Source organism: Petromyzon marinus, chromosome 19 (genome assembly GCF_048934315.1).
Source record: "Petromyzon marinus isolate PM22_M1 ecotype Great Lakes invasive population chromosome 19, UKy_Petmar_22M1.pri1.0, whole genome shotgun sequence".
Classification (NCBI taxonomy): domain Eukaryota; kingdom Metazoa; phylum Chordata; class Hyperoartia; order Petromyzontiformes; family Petromyzontidae; genus Petromyzon; species Petromyzon marinus.
This window is the reverse complement of record NC_133685.1, coordinates 1,753,416-1,772,475: the sequence shown is the minus strand read 5'-3', so window position 1 is coordinate 1,772,475 and position 19,060 is coordinate 1,753,416. Positions and strand designations below refer to the sequence as shown.

General features: G+C 53.7%; 1 protein-coding gene across 5 annotated transcripts in view; it reads right to left on the bottom strand.

Annotated features, from left to right (window-relative positions):
• DPP4 (dipeptidyl peptidase 4) overlaps positions 1–19,060 on the bottom strand; it is a 50,526-nt gene that overhangs the window by 28,582 nt on the left and 2,884 nt on the right. The window contains exons 1-8 of one of the 5 annotated variants that reach the window (XM_076068042.1): positions 11,193–11,801; positions 8,138–8,211; positions 5,247–5,340; positions 5,041–5,133; positions 4,793–4,890; positions 4,477–4,551; positions 983–1,035; positions 165–237 (exon numbers count right to left, since the gene is read on the bottom strand). In XM_076068042.1, the coding sequence (XP_075924157.1) occupies positions 165–237; positions 983–1,035; positions 4,477–4,551; positions 4,793–4,890; positions 5,041–5,133; positions 5,247–5,340; positions 8,138–8,146 (495 nt within the window). In that variant the 5' untranslated portion in view covers positions 8,147–8,211; positions 11,193–11,801. Of the gene's footprint in view, positions 1–164; positions 238–982; positions 1,036–4,476; positions 4,552–4,792; positions 4,891–5,040; positions 5,134–5,246; positions 5,341–8,137; positions 8,212–9,843; positions 9,863–11,192; positions 11,802–19,060 lie in introns of those variants that run through there. The other 4 variants (XM_076068045.1, XM_076068046.1, XM_076068041.1 and 1 more) reach the window with 4 other exon arrangements.

The window sequence follows — 19,060 nt, the reverse complement described above, 5'->3', positions numbered from 1 at the left end:
ACGGCCTGGGGGAGGCCTCCGTCCATCATGGATGATGGCGACGGTGACGATGATGATGGTAATTATTACGACGATGATGATGATGGCGTCGATAATATACACATTGTGCAGCTTCGGGTAATTGTGGCTCGAGTGGTTTGCCGCGTGAGCCGGCAAATTCTTACCAAATTGTGGTCGGAGGGAGACCACGTGATGTACTGGATTTCATGCGGCAACGGACTGTCCTCCACAAATCTCCTGCGGAGGACGACAACAACAACATCATCATCACCCTCCGTGGGGCCCCGGTGGCCAGCTGGGTAGACCAGCACGTTGGAATTCCTCGTGCTTTATGGCTTTCAAAGCGGGTCACGATCTTTATTTAAACCGGAGGAATCCGATGAGCTATGAAGCTCTGTTTCACGGATGTCCGGTAGGTTTCACAGATGTCCAGTCGAAAGCGGTGACAATTTGTTTGCATGTGCACCACAAATACGTGTGGTTAATGCAGACAGGATTCCTTGAATAAGGATTCTGTTTGGTGTTTTAACATCTTGACAGCTGTTTCATCGCCGGAAATGGTAAAACCTATTGTTATATTGTTACAATTAAACGTTAAAAATAATGACGGCATTTTTAATGCAACTGGCCCACAGGGCGAGGTTATGGGCAGCAGAGGGCAGTGCGGAAAAATCCACCGTTGTGCTGTACTATGCTACCGCGTCTATGCTGCCTACCTCTACCAACCCGCACCGGCCAGCGATGTCAGGTGAGGTCAAATATTCAGGGCCTCACCATTCAATTGAAGATTCGATTCCCATTTCTTATTGGCTGCAGCGGCGATGGGAACCCATTCAGCACTCAAACCGAAAAGCATCGATTCCAGGGCACACAACTCCACGCTTCTATGCTGAGCTCCAGAAATTCGGTTTTCTCCTACGAACCGATTTGTCCATCGTTATACAGTCACAAACAGTGTGTGCAGTTGGGAGCACCTACTTACTTATTAGCGAGGTCGTATATGTGGTATGACGCATAGTACGAATACCTCCACAACTGTAACAACACAGAGGGGGGGGGGGGGGGGCGGGGAACAACACTGTCACCATCATCATTGTAATCATAAACCATCGTCGTCGTCAATGTTTTAACCGTGGTAATCGTGGTGATGCTTTGACAATCAGTTATCCCAAACTTCTTACCGTCTTATGCAATCCGCGCTACGTCTGCCAGGTTGATGAAAGTCCCGGGCGTGAGTGGTGGGCGATACCTGGTCTGGTTTAGATCTCGCTCGCCGCTGACATTAGCTACGGCCGAGACTCAAACTCACATCGGCGGGTTCAAAGTGCGGTGCGTGTCCGTCATGGGGGGGGAATGGGAATTAAATGTCGCCCATAATCCAGGGCCGGTCTGCCAGAAGGCTAGGGGTTTCCGCTCTCCGCCGCGATCTCAGGTTAGTGTACCGCGCGTTGCTCGGCACGACGTCCGACGTTTCGCTCCGTGCACCACGAACGGAATCGGTTCCGTAGAAACGTTGTCGCGGGGCGTCGTGGCTACCGACGTGTGGCGGTGGCCACGCCGCCCGTGAGAACCCCATCGGGGAGCCGTGCGGCAGCAGCACGGCCGTGACGAACCCCGCGCAAGCGGTGTCCGCTCTCCGACCCAGAGGCCACTTTGCCGGCCCCTGTGGAATGTTGCGGTGTGTTGCGATGTGTTGGAACCGCGGCGCGCACGCGTGCTCTCTGTGTCGTGCTCTCTCTCACTCTCTCTCGCTCTCTCTCGCTCTCTCCGCGCGTCTACGCGGCCGTGCGCTGCCACGGCCCCGCCATCTCCGGACGGAGTGGCGGTGACGCTGGCCTGGCGGGAGCGCGTGCTCGCCGCTCATCGCGGAGGTTCGCGATTCCAACTAGGCGGCCGCCCTCGTCGCTGCTGCGGATGCGTTAACCCGCAACGGTGCTACGGGGTCGCCGTCCGCTTCACTCACGGTGGACGTTAAAGGTCCCCTGACGTCGTTTGCACACGACGGTCATTGTGTGGTCAGGATGCAAATTTGCCATTGTTAGAAAGTTACTCGAATTTATTTACTTGACTATACGTGGCAATAATCGCCCCCCTGCTGGCACGCAAAAGCCTCGCAGATGAGACTCATCCTGGGTCTCTTGAGTTCTCATCCGTTTGAACAAAGAATTAAATCAGAATATTCCTGGCGCTTTCGTCCCTCCTGAGGGTGGAGACCCTGGTAACGAATGGCACGGGGCTGGGACAGTGACTGAAGCTCGCGAGCAGCGGGCAGGGCAAATGCACCAGAAACCACGGGCCAAAGGGGGCCCAGCCACTGGGCTACTCCCCTTCCCATTTAATTCCTTACACCAGGGCCCATGCCATCCACACCATCAGGCCGATAGCTTTCCTAAGCGTGTCTTACAATCTATGGCTTTAGAGAGTCAACAAATCGGCCTGCGGCTCACGGAGTCTATGAGAGCAGTAAATAAGTGGACAGAGGTGAGGGAGCGGTGGCGCAGTGGTTAGCGCACTCTGCAATGAAGCCAGCCAGCTGAGTTTAATTCCCGGACGCGGTTAACGGCGGTGACGAGCGGTTTCGCTCAGTCCACGTGAAGCAGACGAAGCAGCCACTGCACTCTCCATGCACCTGATGGTTGGTAATCACGAAAATCTGTACGGGGGGTGGGGAGTGCTAGTGGGGCGGGCGCCGAGTGGACTGGAGTTGTGAAACGATGATTTGGCACATTTGCTCCATTTCTATGGTTGTGAAACGGTGCAATTGACTTGTTTACAGACGTTTGTTCTCTCTCCCAGGTCTCCCTCGCCCGTGGGCACCTCTGCTGGTTAAATATTGCCCACGGGGTCACTTCGAGTCGGTAGGGTTGCGGGCGGTTCAACAGGCGGTACAATCGGGCAGCGCGCACTCCCATTGTGAGCGCGGCCATGCCCTGCTCGGTGTGCCACCAGAAGTCCAGCTGGCAACCCAAGATGCTATCTCGTTCCTTGGGCGATTGTGTCAGCCCTGTACTCAGTGGGGGGAGGGAGGAGGCGAGTGGGGGGAGGAGGTGGTGGGTGGCGGGGGGCTGAGCCCCCCCACCCCTCTCCCGCTAAAAGCTCAACCCCTCTTCAAAAATGTCTTGACTTCGCCCCATTCAAATTTGTGTCGAATTATCGTTGAATGTAGTCGTCATTTGTTCAATAAAAAATGCGTGTAGATATCCCGTGTGTTCAGAGTGACTTGGGTGTAACCCACAACGGAAAAATAAAACCACTCAACAGGTCCGTCAATAACGCTGTGGCCTAAAAAGGCACAGTGTATAAACGGGCGACGTTTTGGGCAATGGGCCTGCTTAGCGTATTAAATAATCATCGAATAATTTGGTGGTAACTAAGATCGCCCTTGCTAAAGAGGCGACGCGTCATGCGTCTCAATGGGCCTCTGTCGACCGGTTGCATAAAAGTGACTTCAAGTATTCTATACCAACTCGGGATGTGCTGGTGGTGAGGAGCATTGTGGGTAAATGCAAATATATGCAGAATTCCACTCTGTGTGTCTCCCGAATTTAAATAAAAAAAATTAATACATCGCCCACTTAGCTTTCCAGTATAACCCAGCAGAATTTGTTTAAACAGACTCTGGACCGGTTTCAGCCTTCGAGCTCTCATCGGCAGCGTCAGACTTGTTAAATAACTGCTGTGGGGTTACCAGATGTTATTGACTCGAGCACTCCATCTACATTCTCACGACTGTGTTCCACATGTTGCAAAGACTGCTCGCACACACACACACATCTTCCTTCTAGCAATTAGCAAGCTTCGTGTGATGATGATGATGGTGATGATGGTGATGATGATGATGGTGATGATGGTGATGATGATGGTAATGATGATGGTGATGATGATGGTAATGATGATGGTGGTGATGATGGTGATGATGATGGTAATATACGCACGGTGTGCAGTTACCCGGAGAGGGGGCTGAATCAAAATGTAAAAATAAAAGCACCAATTAAGCGACTGAGCCCCTTTCCTAATCGACGGAGGGGGGGGGGGAGTCGGAGCAGACCCCCACGGGAGACAAGATCGCGCTGTTACTCGCAGTAGATCGTATCGTGACTCCGTTCAGCGCTTGTGACAGCGGCGGGTTGACAAAGCAGCTGTACACCACGAATGCCTGCGACGACGACATTTCGAACGTTGCCTTTGTCCACCCCCGAGCTGTGTTGTGTGCCCTCAGCCACTCGACGGCCGAACGGATAGAGTTGACACCTCCGGATAAATATGGGCGATTTTCAAGAAAACCGGTTTTTTGCTGAAAATCGGTCGGCACATTTGCCTTGCGTGACGTCCCGATTCGTTTGGCCGCGTGCAGCAGTGGTGGAAGGTGACTATGAATCGACATACGAGGAGACGTCAGGAGGATGTGGAGAGAGGGAGAGGAATTATGAAGCCCCCCCCCCCTCGCGGTGCTCCTGCCGACCGTGTGCTCTGCACCTTTGAGTAATTGCTCTCCAGGAGGACGTACAGCTGATCCGGGGCGACGAGGAATCCTGACGCCTGCTTTTCCTCCTGTTTGGTGGAGCACAGGCAAAAGAGAAGACGCGAGTTTAGTCGCACGGGCGATGGGGCAGAGTGACCCGGGCGCTGTACTCACTCGAGCGCCATGGCAATGGGGTACGGTTGTGGGGGATGGCCCCGACAGGGGACCCCCGTGGCCGCCCCCCCCCCAAATCGCGGCCCTACACATAGCCCCCCACAGGTCGCGAGTTCCCAGCGTGAACGTCGCAGCTCCGCCAGGGGCGCCACTCACGAACGTGGAGTTGGAGATGAACTCCGTCGTTGTGGGGTTCCCACCGACGCTCTTCTTCTGGACGTTGCCATATCTGTCTTTGTAGATGTACTCTTCGTCTGTCGGGTGGAGCAAAACAACAACAACAACAGCGAGGAGGACGATTACCGTTTCATCATCGTCTTCAGTCGTCAATAATCATCAATAATCAAGCAGGTGAACGTGCAATGCCCATCAGAGCCCCTCCCCCCAACTCCCCCACCCCTGACCTGTAATCCACTCCAGACCGTACGACCTGGGGTTGTATCTCCCAGCGAAGTAGTCGTCCAGGGTGAACGTTTTCCTCTGGTCCACCGGATCGTCTGCAACGCGAAGGAGGAGACGGACCACGGGGTCGTGAGACTCCTCGATGCGGTGAGGGTTTGCGGTCTGCCTGCAGTTGCTGGGCGTGCCGGCGAGGGCAGGGAGGACTCGCCTGAGTTCTGGAGAATCACCAAGGGCAGCACCACGATGAGGGTGATCACCACGGCGACGGCCAGCGCCACCAGAACTCCTCGCAGCACCTGCAACTTCAAATTGGTAGTTTAGTTTTGTTGACCCGGGTGAGAACTCGGCAGAGCGGGATGAGTCTCATTGGCCAGAGTGGCCCCGGGGGGCATCAACCTGCCAGTTGATGGGGCGGTGACTGCTGTGGGTGGTGTACAATCCCAAGTGAGGAGTACATTTGCTGGTAATTTCTCCAATTTGGTCAATTTGGACCCTCTGCTTGCGAATTACATCGGGGGGGGGGGGGGGGGGGGGTGATTAACGTCCACTCTGAAGCAGACGCCGCAGGAATAATCACTGCCGCCTCCGCCCCAGGCCGCGTCACGGCAAGAGTGGCCTGGGTCATTAGAATGACAGAAACGAAACAAATAAAACCAAAGTGCAACAATGAAGCAAATAGAAAATGATGAGGCCAAAAAAAACACAAGTGGCACGTGAGAAATCCCTTCCCCCCCCAAAAAATAATAATTGCGCACCGCTAAGTCGGCTCCAGCGAGAGTGCGAGCGAGCGCCAGGCATGTGCACCACACAGGTGTGTGACACACAGGTGCGCGACACAGGTGTGTGACACACCTGTTTGGCGCACACTTGTGTGGCGCACCTGTGTCTCACACACAGGTGCGCGCGACGCACAGGTGCACGCGACGCACAGGTGCGACAACGTCAGTGTTACAAGTCAACGGCGATCTCCTGCGGCTCGAATGAGCGTTGAGGCATTGGTGGTCATCTCCTGTATGTAACCCTGCAGAGCCAGTGGTCAAAATTCCACAGTCCCATGGCAGGGGGCCTTTTCCTTCCATATGACAAGCGTTGTTGACGTCTCCCGTAGTGGTTTTCACTTTAACCACCCCGGAGCGATGATGGACTGGGTTAACCTGCACCCCCCCCCCCCAACCGAAACAGGTTCAACATATATACACATACCTGTCAACCCATACAGTTTAACCCGTATTCTTGTACAGGGAAATTATTTTCTTCAGGTCTTGACGGCGTACAGCCGTTTTCAATACGGGCAATTTCTTTTTGTCATTTTTGTGTTTCTGCCCTTGTGATGGGACTTTGTAGGGTGAACGTTGAGACTTCGAAGGCCACGGGGTGACCAATAAGGTCTGAATTGGTCTGTAATAAGGTAGGGCACTGATAAGGGGTTGGCAGGTATGCACAGAACCAGGAGTTTAACTCGCAACCTTCCAATAGCGGGCGGTCTCGCTCTCTACCGCTGAGCCAGCTGGGCCCGATCGATCAGTACCGCGGCCACGCGTTCGGCGTGGGCCATCAAACGGCCCGGTTTGTCCTGGGACAGTCCCCACGGTGATTTCAGAAATGCCGTCCCAAGAAAGGCCGATCCCCGGTGCGGCGCTTTGAATTAAATCGGTGATGGATTTGGGTCCCTCTTTAAAAACGCGGTCCGGCTTTGTGTTTGGCTCAATTTTATTCTCGGGGAAATCGCTGAGGCTGGCCGAGCCGTGGGTGGAAACTCTGCCGGGATCGGGGTGAAATCCCGGGTGATTATTCGTCGTAGGCTTGGAATGACGCATCGGTTAATCGACTACAATCGATGAAAATCGCTCCTTCGCTCGCGATGCACGCATCTAATTTTGGTATCGATGGAATTGTGTGGCGCATTGGCCAGCGCATGAAGCTGGCCACTTCGATTCGATTCCCAGACCACGACAAGCTTCAGTGGCAAGCGATAGCTGAACCAACCCAGCACTGACCAGCGGGGTGAAATATGGTCAAACCACCTCCGTGACGGACACGGCGTGGGGAATGGCAGCGGCGTGAACCAGCAGTGGATTGACTTGAAGGCTGCATCGCATAGTGCATCATATGTAACTGCATACCTGTCAACCCCTTATAAGTGCCTACCTTATTTCAGACCAACTCAGACCTTATTGGTCACCCACGTGCCCTTATAAATCTCAACGTTCATCCTACAAAGTCCCATAACAAGTGAGAAACACAAACAAATAGACACATTTTTGTTGGCCGTATTGAAACGGCTGTACGTCATATGGAACTCAAAACTCAATTTCCCTATACAAGAATACGGGGTAAACTGTATGGGTTGACCGGTATGTTATATCAAGGCGCATGAAGCGAACCAACTGGTGTAATAACGTTGCTTATACGCTACAGTATACGTGTAAACAAGTCAAACAAGACGCGTGACTGTAGGGGGGGGATGGTGGGTCAAGGGCCTTCTGAACGCGTGAACGCGTGAGCACGTGGCCACGGCGTTCCTGTCAGAACGCGGCTGTAGCATTAAACGATACCGCGACGCTTGTGCCAGGCTAGGTGCACTTTAAGAGGCCACATGAAGTGCCGAAGGCTCGCTGCTGGTATTTAGGTCACGGGAGGGGGGGTGGGGAGAAGAACGTGAACAGACTGTCGCGGCAAGGATGCTGTTCGCCGGTAGCACCACGGTGGTGATGTCTGCACACCGCACCAGATACTGCGATCATTTAAGGCCGAGTCGACCTAGGGGAGGCTCAGCACCGGTTCAAATACTCGCCACTCGTCATTGGTGGTGAGCGGAGCCCACTTGAATGAGTCCCTCTACAACGCCACGTGGGGCGGCACACGACTCGATTTGAGCCGTCACGTGGGGACGACGACGCGTTTAGCAAGCATCGGGCGTGTGCGGCGCACTGCGAAGTTCCACGCGGAGACGATTCGGTGAACACGGAGGACGAGGACGCATCGTTTGAGGGCGGGTGGGGGGGGGGTCGCGAGTACTCGAGTTACAGGGCAAGCAGCAGCAGCCGCGGCAAATCCATCGCAACGTGCACAGTCGCCTCGCGTCCACTCAGCACTGACCGTGTTCATGGTGTCAGCCCGCCCGCCGCTTCGTCTGCCCGCGGTGGTGCCGGCGCTGTGTCGCTCTCACAGTCCTGGTGGTGGTTGGGGGGGGGGGGCGGAGAAGGGGTGATGGGGGGGGTCCAGGGAGGATCACAGGCGACCACGGATTGTGTTCGCGCTGCCTTCACGATTCGTCTGCCCCTATGGCGTCCTCCCTCGTTCTCTGTCCACAAACCTCCCCGTGTCCTTCACCTCACCGCCTACACCCCCCCCCCCCGCCGGCAAGCTCCCCTTCACGCCAGACCTCCTCCTCCTCCCCACCACCTCTCACTCCCTCCCAGTTCTTCTCTCGCTCAGTTAACACTGTTGCTGCTAAAGTTCACCAACGTATAACTTATCTGCCTATTGCTGCTGCTGCTGCGTTGGCAGTGATGCGCACGCACAGAGAACAACAACACTCAAACGCGTTCGCGTGGCCGTAAAAGGACAAATATATAATAGGCGACGTTTCGGGCAATGGGCCTTATTCATAGCACATCAACGATAGAGGTCTTAGAAGGTGGATTGAGTGAATGAGAGTGAGAGGGGAGTCGCGCGCTGCTAAAGTCACAAAAGGCAAAGGTGCAGCTCTGAAATTGCTCGCTCACGCCCCTGCTGCTGGGCAATAACAATAACAACAACCCCCCCAGAGACGACTCGGAAGGGAACGGGAGTTCGGTACCCACATTTGACCCCACCACACAGGCGCGACCTGCCTGCCGGATCGCCTGTCTGTGACGTGCCCGTGTACACTTCATGCCGCGCCGGGAGGTCGCATTGAACCTGAGGACGGACTCTGGATTGCAACCCCTGGACTGACGGCCTCGTTTGTTATCTATTTTAACAAATAATTACAAAGTTCCAATAATTAGCGCTCAGGGGAGGAGCTGATGCTGCGGCTATTGATTCACGCGCTGCACTAGGAACCCAGAAACCCGAGTTCGATTCCTAACCACGGCTCCAACATCAGTGGCGAATGACATCCGGAACCGATCCCCGGGGCCCTTCCCCGTCACCTCCACGAACCCGGATTGACCAGCGTGGCGAAGTATGTTCAGACAACCCCCGTGACCAACAAGTCATGGGGAGGACTTCATCGAGCAGTGAATTGACAAAGGGATACGATGTAAATATTATTCATTGCAAGTGCTCCCCTACTGATTGGTTGAGCATAGCAACAAGGCTTCGTGGCTTTCTGACAACTTTACTGCATTGATTACCCACGTGTTGAGTGTCAGGGCCTCATGCTGTATACGTCTCTGTGGCGCTATGTTCATGTGCTATGAAGGGCCATTTCCCGAAACGTCGCCAATGACATTTTATTTTATGGCCAACGCAGCAGCAGCAGCATCAAATACATCGATTTGGTTCTATGTTCGTCAATGTGTCTGTGTGAGTTAAGGCGCTCTATATAAATATAAAATAAGATATGGATCTCGATCGAAATATCTATATAAGGCCACGGCTCACTTTGGAAGTTGAGGTACGTCTATGGTTCTCGATGGAAGGCTATGGAAGTAACCGGGTCACTTTGTAAATCTGTGGATCTCCCGGTGGAAGTACTGTATGCAGGTCTCTATAGAAGTGTGTAAGTCTATGGGTCTTCATGCAAGTCCGTGAGAATGTTGGATGCACAGTGTTTCTCTAAGGCCGTATACGTGTTAAGTTATCTACCCACGCCTCACCTCCCTCCGTCTCAGCCGATCTCAACTCCCCCTCTCTTTCTCTCTCACGGCTCCACACTCCGCCCCACTCGGCATCTTGAACCTCGACCACGCAAGGCTGATCGAGGTGGCTTCCCCTCGCCTTGCTCAGCAGTGGTGTTTTTTAGGTGGTACCATCACCAGACGCAGTTCAACTCCACCCCCAGGACTTTAGAGCCAATGTGTCGTTTTTTGAGGCAACGGACTCAGGTTCCTGAACGTTGGGCCAGTGACAAGTTATAATAAACGCGTCCTGCAGTCAATGAATGATGTTTAATTTAATACCAAGCCAAGGTAAACTACTCGAGGTTAAGGGTGTAATGATTCACCAGCTCGTGACAATGGATGTTCGTGACTCACGATTGAGAGTAAGTTGGTAATGTTATAACATTGCGGTGAGTATAGCGGCCTCTAGTGGCGTGTCACGTGGACCCGCTGCACGAGGGTTTCCCACAGTGCAACGTCGGTCTTTTAGGTTGTTTGACCATACTTCACCACAGTGGTCAGTGCGGATTTGGTGAATGGAGGCTGCACAGGGCCAGTTCAGGTATCACTCGGTGGTGGTGGTGGTGGGGGGGGGCGCTGTCATTTTTCGAGTGGCCCCCAAAGTAGTCGACCCCAATAAAAATAAACAAGCAGACGACGATTTAGCACGTAGGTTTCGCAACCAATATCAACGAATATCATCCGTAATATAGATTGTTTTGTGTCTAGTACAGCACACCGGTGTGCTGTACGAGACACGAATTTGCATGTTCTGTTTACGTGACAAACCTTACTAATTGGCTGCGGCGGGTTTAACGACACATTTATATTTACGCGCTCTCACCCAAAAAAACCCCTGTATTATGAAAGCAGATGACGATTCCTCTCCTTCACATATCTGTCAAACACGCGGCCTTCTGGACGGGCATCATTTCAGCGGCATTGATTCAACACAAGCAAACTCTGCACCGCTGTCGACATGAAGTTGTCTCATCAGCAGAGACACGCTTGCTCGAACCAAATGCTAAGGAATTGCCAGATGGTGCAAGGCAAAGACCCCTCTCTTTATTTGCACGGTTGGCTACGTACTGTGCGAAAGAGGTCTATTTTATTACGTTTTATTATTATTTTATTTCCATTCTACGTGACTTTACCGAAAGAACCAAGAAAATGAATCCCTGCAGTCACGACAGCTTTAAATCGAAATTTAAGGTTTACCATACATACATTAAAGATGTGGGTCCTAGCAGCTGATGAACATTTTTCGAGGAGTAATCGACTCGAAGCTTCATATATCGTCCCAGCTTTAAACCGATACGAATCGACGCATCCTTAAACTCCCAAACCTCGGGGTCACTTTGTCGCTGAACGTAGCCACAGGTGCTCGCCGTCTCGTCTCGTGTTTTCGCGCCTGTGCGTGGGATGTCTTCGACTTTTTCGGCCTTCTTCAATTATTGACGCCGCGTGCTTCAGATGGGCCAGATCCCGCTGTCGGCCCTTGCTCTTTGCGGTCATCGCCGCAGTTAATGAGTAATCTCCCGGGTGCGTCCGCTCCGTTACTCCGATTAGCGCCGGCATTTATGGCGCATTCGCTTTACGAGCCGCTTATCTCGATCGCTGTGTCAGGCGCTTTTGGTGCAGACTTTGAGACATCGGAAGTTGTTTTTGTTGAGGACTTTTGGGCGTCTTTTTTAAACTTTTCCTTCCATTTTCTTGCCGAAGAAGCTGCCGGCACGTGGAGCGAAACGTCGGACGCCGTACAGCTCTCACCGAAAGAGCGCCGGGGGATGAGCAATTCGGCGGTACAGCCGTGAAAATCTCACGCGGTGCAGGGGCGTGACGAGAACTTGACGCTGCCCTCCCGCATTTCTCAGCGTTTGCCTCAACATAGTTTTACCCTTCCTCTCAAAATCCCCGTGGCATCCCAGCGCTGTCCCATCCGCGTCGCTCTCTCGCTCTCTGCTGCCGTCTCTGACCTGTGCGGGCTTTTTTGGGGTTTTTTTTGATGGGCGGTGGCGGTGGCCGGGCACAGTGTGATGGGAACGCGTGAAACCGCAAGGCGTGTATCTTGCCGCGCCGCTGCTTCCTGCCCGCGTGTGTGACGTGAACCCACGAACCTCCCTGGGTCGCGGCCTCCTCTGCCCGTCTTCATTTGTGATTGCCTCCGCCGTGAGTACAAAAACCGTCGTACGAGATGACACGCTCCCAGAGCCAGATTCCCATTTTAAAGAAGAAAGTGCCCAAAAGATATAGCCTCCCCTTCCCCTCCTCCCACCGCCGCCGCCTTAGCGACTTGCAAGATGATTGTGGTAGATTTGCCACACGTCGTTGGCAATAAGAGACAGGGGAAAATTGTTTTGGTCCGGTAAATAAATAAATAAGTCGCGCAACGCAACATTCAGCACGTCCCGTGTGAGTAAACAACTCGCATGTTGTAATGCGCCCGCAGGGTAACGAACAATCTTGGGCCCTTTGTGCGCAGCGGGCGGTCAGCAACCCACGGCCCACGTGCCCAGACGCGACCCACGACCTCGTTCCATACGGCCCGCGCAGACATTGAGGGCCTACCGCTTCGAGTTTATCCATCCAAGTAGCATCTTGGCGTCACTAATCGGGTACTTAGAGGGAGCGGACTATTCCTGATTTGGCTTGAACACTGTGATGTGTTACTGTTTGTTGGTGCCTCCAACGTTATTTCCAAGTCGTATCTGCACCGCGGTAAGGAAAGGGTCCCTCTCCCCTCCACTCCTGTCGTGAACCGATAGACCGCCGGTGTGGATTCATGCCCTGAAACTCCTCTAACACGAGCACAGGGCACAGTTTGTCGTGTCGGGCGCGGTGCTGGATGGCGCTGAGTTGGCATTCTCGGTAGCAAAGCCACGCCGTGGTTTGCTATCGGTTGCCCCCACAGGGTCGGCGCGATTAAAATCACTCCTGGTGAGCGTTTAAAAGTCATTGTTAACTTCCTGCCCTTTCAGCCTAAGAATGTCCCATCGTGTACTGTATTTGTGTGTACGCGTGTGTGGATAATCGGTACCAGAAGCCCGAGTGGTACCACAGCCGCCTAAGGATACCACTGCGTTGATGTGTAATGGGGCACACGTGTAGTCGCCAGTGACATGCACAGCGAGGCATTAGCAGAGCGTTGCCAACGTACACACGCGGAGGCACGACCCTGTTGCTAATCCACTGCTGGATGGGCGCCTCCCCACGCCGCGCGGGGAGGGGGCGTGGTGGTTCGTCGCGGAACGGTGCCGGCGAAGAACACATCGCTGCGAGGGGGGCATAGGTAATATCGTACAACAGCAATGGATATTACAGCGCCGCCCTCTTCTGCTCGCCACAACCTCGCGTCCTTTAGACGGTGGCCACCCGTCCAAGCAACTTGGCGGGACACTTCTCAAGAAGAGCAACGAGACTCTGCGAGGCTTTCCGTCGTCGCTTTCGAGGTCCCCTCGGCCTATAACACCTCTTACGCATGGAGGTCGCCCATCCGGCATTCACCAGTCGATGTCTTCGACAGGGTCAGGAGATCACGTGGAGGAGGCCCCCTGTCGTAGGCCCGCGCGGTGACATTCTGAGTAATTGGGACGCCGTTCTCTCGCACGGTATTTCTGGACACCGGCGACGTTCCACCTCCCTAAGCCATTAAACGCTTCTTTTGAAACGTTGTCCAAACTAAGGTTTGAGGTGAGAGCCAATGCATCAGCACTCTGTCCATCTGTAACGAGGGTGGGGGGGGGGGCTCATGGTGCAGATGATTCAATATGAAGAACGCTTCGGTGTAAAGTTGTGCTGCTATTCGGGACTCCCTGTAAGAGAGGACCGGCCACATTGATCAAAGGGTCAATTCTCAAATCTTGCAGAAATGAACGTGAACAAAAAAGTTTGCTCTTTACTCTGGCAGCTCCCCCGATCCCCTTCCTCGCCGGCTAATGAAATACTTTCGAGGACAAACGCGTGCTGGAAAGCGTCACGGGATCCCATGCGTAGGCATGATTTTTCCACAACTTGTTTGTACGGCTTTGAAGCGCAGAGCGCCGCATTCGTCTGCCTGAAAAACGTTTCCAGTGTAATTTATAGACCGGGGCCTGGCTGAGCATTCCCCTCTGAGAGCCGCCCTCTCATACGGGAACCACGTGATGAATGTCCCCCCCCCTCCCCCATGTGTGCGACGTGAAATGTAAACAAACCCCAAGTGCGCAGTCAACGCTGCAAAGAATCATTCATCAGCGCCACGTCAAGGGGCGTGTTTATTCCACACACACGCACAATCACCAGGAATGCTCCCGGTCATCTCTTCGCCACGACGATAGAACGAGAAATCGACGCTTGAATCAAAACGCTTGATTCTGAATCGTAACTAAAATGCACTCGATTGCATCGGTGGTGGTAGAAATGTTCCACAGCGCTGGCAATTTGCACACCGCTCTTGGAACCTGTCTTCAAAGCACGCGTTGGTTCGTTAACCCTTTCCAGCGGCCCTGCGCCCCCTCCTCCCATATTGAGAGTCGAGTTGAGACGCTCCACGTGTTGTCAGAGCGAACGCGCAGCGATTGCATAACCTCAGCAGCTGTTCTCGGGAATCAGTTAACGGGACGCCAAATAGCCGTTCAGAACAACGTAAACCACTCAGGGCTTTCCACAAACGCGCCACGTCTCTAACAAGCGCGCTCTGCCCTAACGGTGGCAGGCATTTCGCGCCTGGCGCCACCTCTCCGCACCGTCCTGCGGGCGCTATCCAAAGTGACAGGTTCGCCAACGGCAGCCTCGGGCAAAGCGGCCCGCTTAGCTGGGGAAACGCCACCGCGGCTCTCCGTGTCCTCTCCCGCGAGGAGGTGCGAAATGTAATGAGCGGCGATGCCCGCGTGAGCGAAGCGAGGCGGCGATGGCTCGCGGCCGCGGTGGTGCGAACGGAGCAGCCACCACGCTCGCTTGCGATCAGCGTTCGAACTTTCCTGCGGCCGATGGAGAGGAAGAGAGGCTCAGCTGTAAGAGGTTTCGCTATTCGGTTGCTTTGTCTGAGAATTTAAGATACCCCCCCCCCCCCCCCTGCAGCCAGCTACCCACATTGAAAACGGAAGGGAATATATAACTTTAGATATTGTATACAATCGACCACAGAGCTTTGAGATCAGCCGGGCCCGTCTGTCCGGGTATACAATCCAGAGGTCGCCGGTGCGAGCGAGCCGTCGCCGTGGCTGCATCTTTACCTTCAGTTTAATGCATTCTTTAGCAATCAGTTGTTTTACACGAATTCCTGCAGTCTCAATGTCATTCGGTTTTGCTCGTAAATCACGACACTAGGTTTTCTGCGCAATGAGAAAATCCACGCCCTGCGCGAGAGGGCATTGCTTAATCCCCGTACAGATGGATACAGATGGCGATTAGTCCACTTGCTGTGCTGCCTTCTGGCGAGCCAGGGCATGGCACCTCCGCGACGCCCACGGGAAGGGAGTATCACAACATCCGTGCGATCCACGTGGCCTCACCAACAAATCAATTGTGAATGGCGACAATGACGATGATGACGACAATGATGACGATGATGAATATTTCAGTGGGCGTCCGCGTGCCACTGCGACTGCTGCGATGCGGCAGCCTTCGGCAAAAGCCGCCTCGGCAGAGCCGCGATGGTCACCAATCGGCGGGCACGTTCGTGCACACGAGAGGCGCGTTCGTGCACACGAGAGGCGCGTTCGTGCACACGAGAGGCGCGAATGCTTCACCCAGCTGGAACATTGCCGAGAGGCGCGTTCGGTTTTACGATCGATCGTGCCCCCAGCCACCCTTAGATTTTATTAACACGCTGCGTATTGTCCCAGGGTGAGCATTCGCCCGTGATTGTAGCTTCACTCGGATTTCGTGTCGTAGAAGGGGCCCTTAAAGATCGTACCGCGGTACACACTGTGCCCTCAATAGATATATTATCACCTGACGGTGGTGTGGGATACATTGCCGTGTAACGCTGTATCTGTCCAACGACGCATTTAATGGCTCTGATCTTTTGGCAACAGCAGCAGCCTCAACTCCTCTCAGATTGGTGGGGGTGGGGGGGGGGCAAGCAGCAGAGCTGTTGTGTGTTGTGGGGGGGGGGGCAACCTTCACAGCGATTCACTGGTCAGAAGAGCGAAGTTGGTGGAGCACGGTGACATTTGTCGATGCAGGGCCCACCCCAGCACCCCCTGGTGCCGACCCTACTCTCCTGCCTCCTCCTCCGTCCACTCGCGTTGCCACTGCTTCTTGCTGCGTTGCTGTTTTGGGGGCCTGGCGTGACCATCCCGCAGCGGTGGTGCCTTTTCCTAATTGTCTCCGCGGTTGCCGTATCCAGGGGCCCAACTCCTCACCTGTTACTTGACGAGTCGCTGGTAGACCGGGAAGTGCCACGTGACTAGTAGCCGTAGCCACAGTGCATGAGACGTCATATCATTAATGTTGAAGGTAATAATAATAATGTCTGGTGTCCTTCCCCGGCTCATCCTCTTAGCACGGTTGGCTACCTATGGTGCGAACGAAGTTCAACACGCGTGCACACATACACTTATAACATTACTAAAGAAATTCAGCTCTTCCTCAATCCAATCAAGGATGAAGGCCTCACCAATGCCACACTTGGTGGTGATCAGCGTTGGTAAGGAAAGAAGTGAAGCCCAAGACCCTTTCTGATATCACTGATGCTATTTGAGGCTGAGAATTTAACTCAGGTGGCCAGGTTCATGGCGCAGTGTGCTTGCCGCCGTGTCCCCACCTCTCCCCTGCCATCGTTATCGTTCGGCAGCCAAATAAGAGTCACTCTGTTGAGGACAATAAAGGAGTAAACGAGAGGACAGCCTTGATCTCGGGGGGCACCCGGTGTGGTAGAGTCACCTCGTCCGCTATATACTGGCGTCAGGGTCACACTCTGCCAAAGGCACCGCAGTCATTTAAAATATGATTGCCCTTTTGGGGGCCAAACGTGAACAATTTTGGCTTTTGACATTTTTTTGTTCAAATCACATTTGGATTCGGCACCCCTGAACACCTCCAGGTGATTTGGCGACAGGACAGCACAAAAACAAGGAAACACAACGGGGTTTTACTCGCGACTCGGGCGCCTCATCTGTGCGGAGTTGGTATGATGTTGGTATGTTGTATGTTGTTGGTACGTTGGTATGATATTGGTATGTTCTCCCCCTGTTGCGCGTGGGTCTCCAACCGGGTTCTACCTCCCGTAGCTAAAACAACACAAACACTCCCCCCAATGCTGGCATTTACCCGCACACATTACCCGACGGCGATTTGCACAGAACCACCGCCCCCTACTGCGATGGCACTGCAGACCGTGCGAAAAGTGTCGCGCCTCCCTTCGCGACCATCGCCTTGCGCCATTGGAAGGGCGCCCGGCACCGCCGCACGATGAGCTGGGATGCCCTTGCTCACCACTCAGATACCGCGGGTGTGGATACATCAGCCGCGGCGGGTTGAAAATCCTCGTAATCTCTATTTAACTCGGGAGGAATCCGATGTGCTACAAAGCTCTTTTGCCACAGGTAACGAGCCTGCGTGTCGCGGAATCCACGCCGGGGCTGTAAGAGGCGTCGCTCGCTCGATGCGCTTGGGAGCGGTTCGCCAGCCCCCTGCCCGAGGGTTGGGTGGGGGGGGTCCCAAGCTTTGCCGAATCGCAACCCAACGCCGCAGTCGGCGCTGCCTTCGTGACTACAATGGCACGCAACGGTCCCCTCGCCACGGAGGGCGGTGAGCCGATTGTTTGGCTCGACGGCGCGCATGGGCTCCGAGGTTTCCGTGAAGTCGCTGGCCAAGTGAACGTTGTGCACGCTCTGCACCGTGGCTGTCAACTAACGCGAGGTGCACCGCTCAACATCTTATCTACGCTGGCGCAGACGATAGCTCGCACGAGGTCGGAGTAGCCCCACACTATACCCCACCACGTGTCACCTGCGGTCGATTCGTATGTATGTTGAACTTCTTTCGTACCGTACGTAGCCAACCGTGCTAAGTTGAGGGAATGGAATAAACTTGTCCCCCTCAACGTGCCCAAAACACCACCTATTGTATATATCACTATGTAACACAATTTTTGGTCCTCGGTAGTAAATGTTATTTCGTAATTGCTTATGCCTAAAAAGTATATAAAATGGCTATTATTCCCCACAAACTTTGCTTTTGTGACCAGGACAGTGATATTCTGAAATGTCCCTGTTTTCAATGAGAAAACGGGCGAATTTGTCTTTTCGTTCAGAAGTGAGTAGTTTTTCGTGATTTACGATGATACTGTAAATCACTTTCACCCCCAAATGTAGTCTCCCATCATGTTCTCGTTATACTGTCTTTGGTAGCGGCGTTCAAAGTCCAGTATATCCTGGTGGAAGCGCTCGCCTTGCTCCTCCGAGTACGCTCCCATGGTCTCCTTGAATGTATCAAGATGAGCATCAAGGATATGGACTTTGAGGGACATCCTACAGCCCATTGTGCCGTAGTTCTTCACCAGAGTCTCAACCAGCTCCACAGAGTTTTCGACCTTGTGATTGCCCAGGAAGCCACGAACCACTGCGACAAAGCTGTCCCAAGCCGCCTTCTCCTTACGAGTGAGCTTCTTGGGGAATTCATTGCACTCCAGGATCTTCTTTATCTGTGGTTCGACGAAGACACTGGCTTTGACCTTTGCCTCAGACAGCCTAGGGAAGAAGTCTTGTGGCCAGTCCCGCTTGTGGTAGTGCGTCTTGGTGTCCCTGCTGTCCCAATTGCAAATATAGCAGGGAAACTTTGTAAAACCGCCTTGGAGACCCATCAGGAATGCCACCTTTTTGATATCTCTGATAACCTCCCAGCCGTACTCATCATACTTCAAGGCGTCCAGCAAAGTCTTGATGCTGTTGTAATCCTCTTTGAGGTGCACCGAGTGAACCAGTTACTCCAAACTCTTTGGTTCTATTCGGTAAAGTCACGTAGGTAAAAAAATAAAACAAAAAATCACGACGTTTCGGTCACAACAAAAGTGGCCTTCATCAGGTGAAGGGACCAAACTGTCCAGAGGGCAGCGTTGGAGTGAAGAAAGCCAAGCCAAGGTCGCGTCCTTTAAGCTTGTGGTCGCGACCTTCCTCAAAAGATGCCGCGACCACAAGCTTAAAGGACGCGACCTGGGCTTGGCTTTCTTCACTCCAACGCTGCCCTCTGGACAGTTTGATCCCTTCACCTGATGAAGGCCACTTATGTT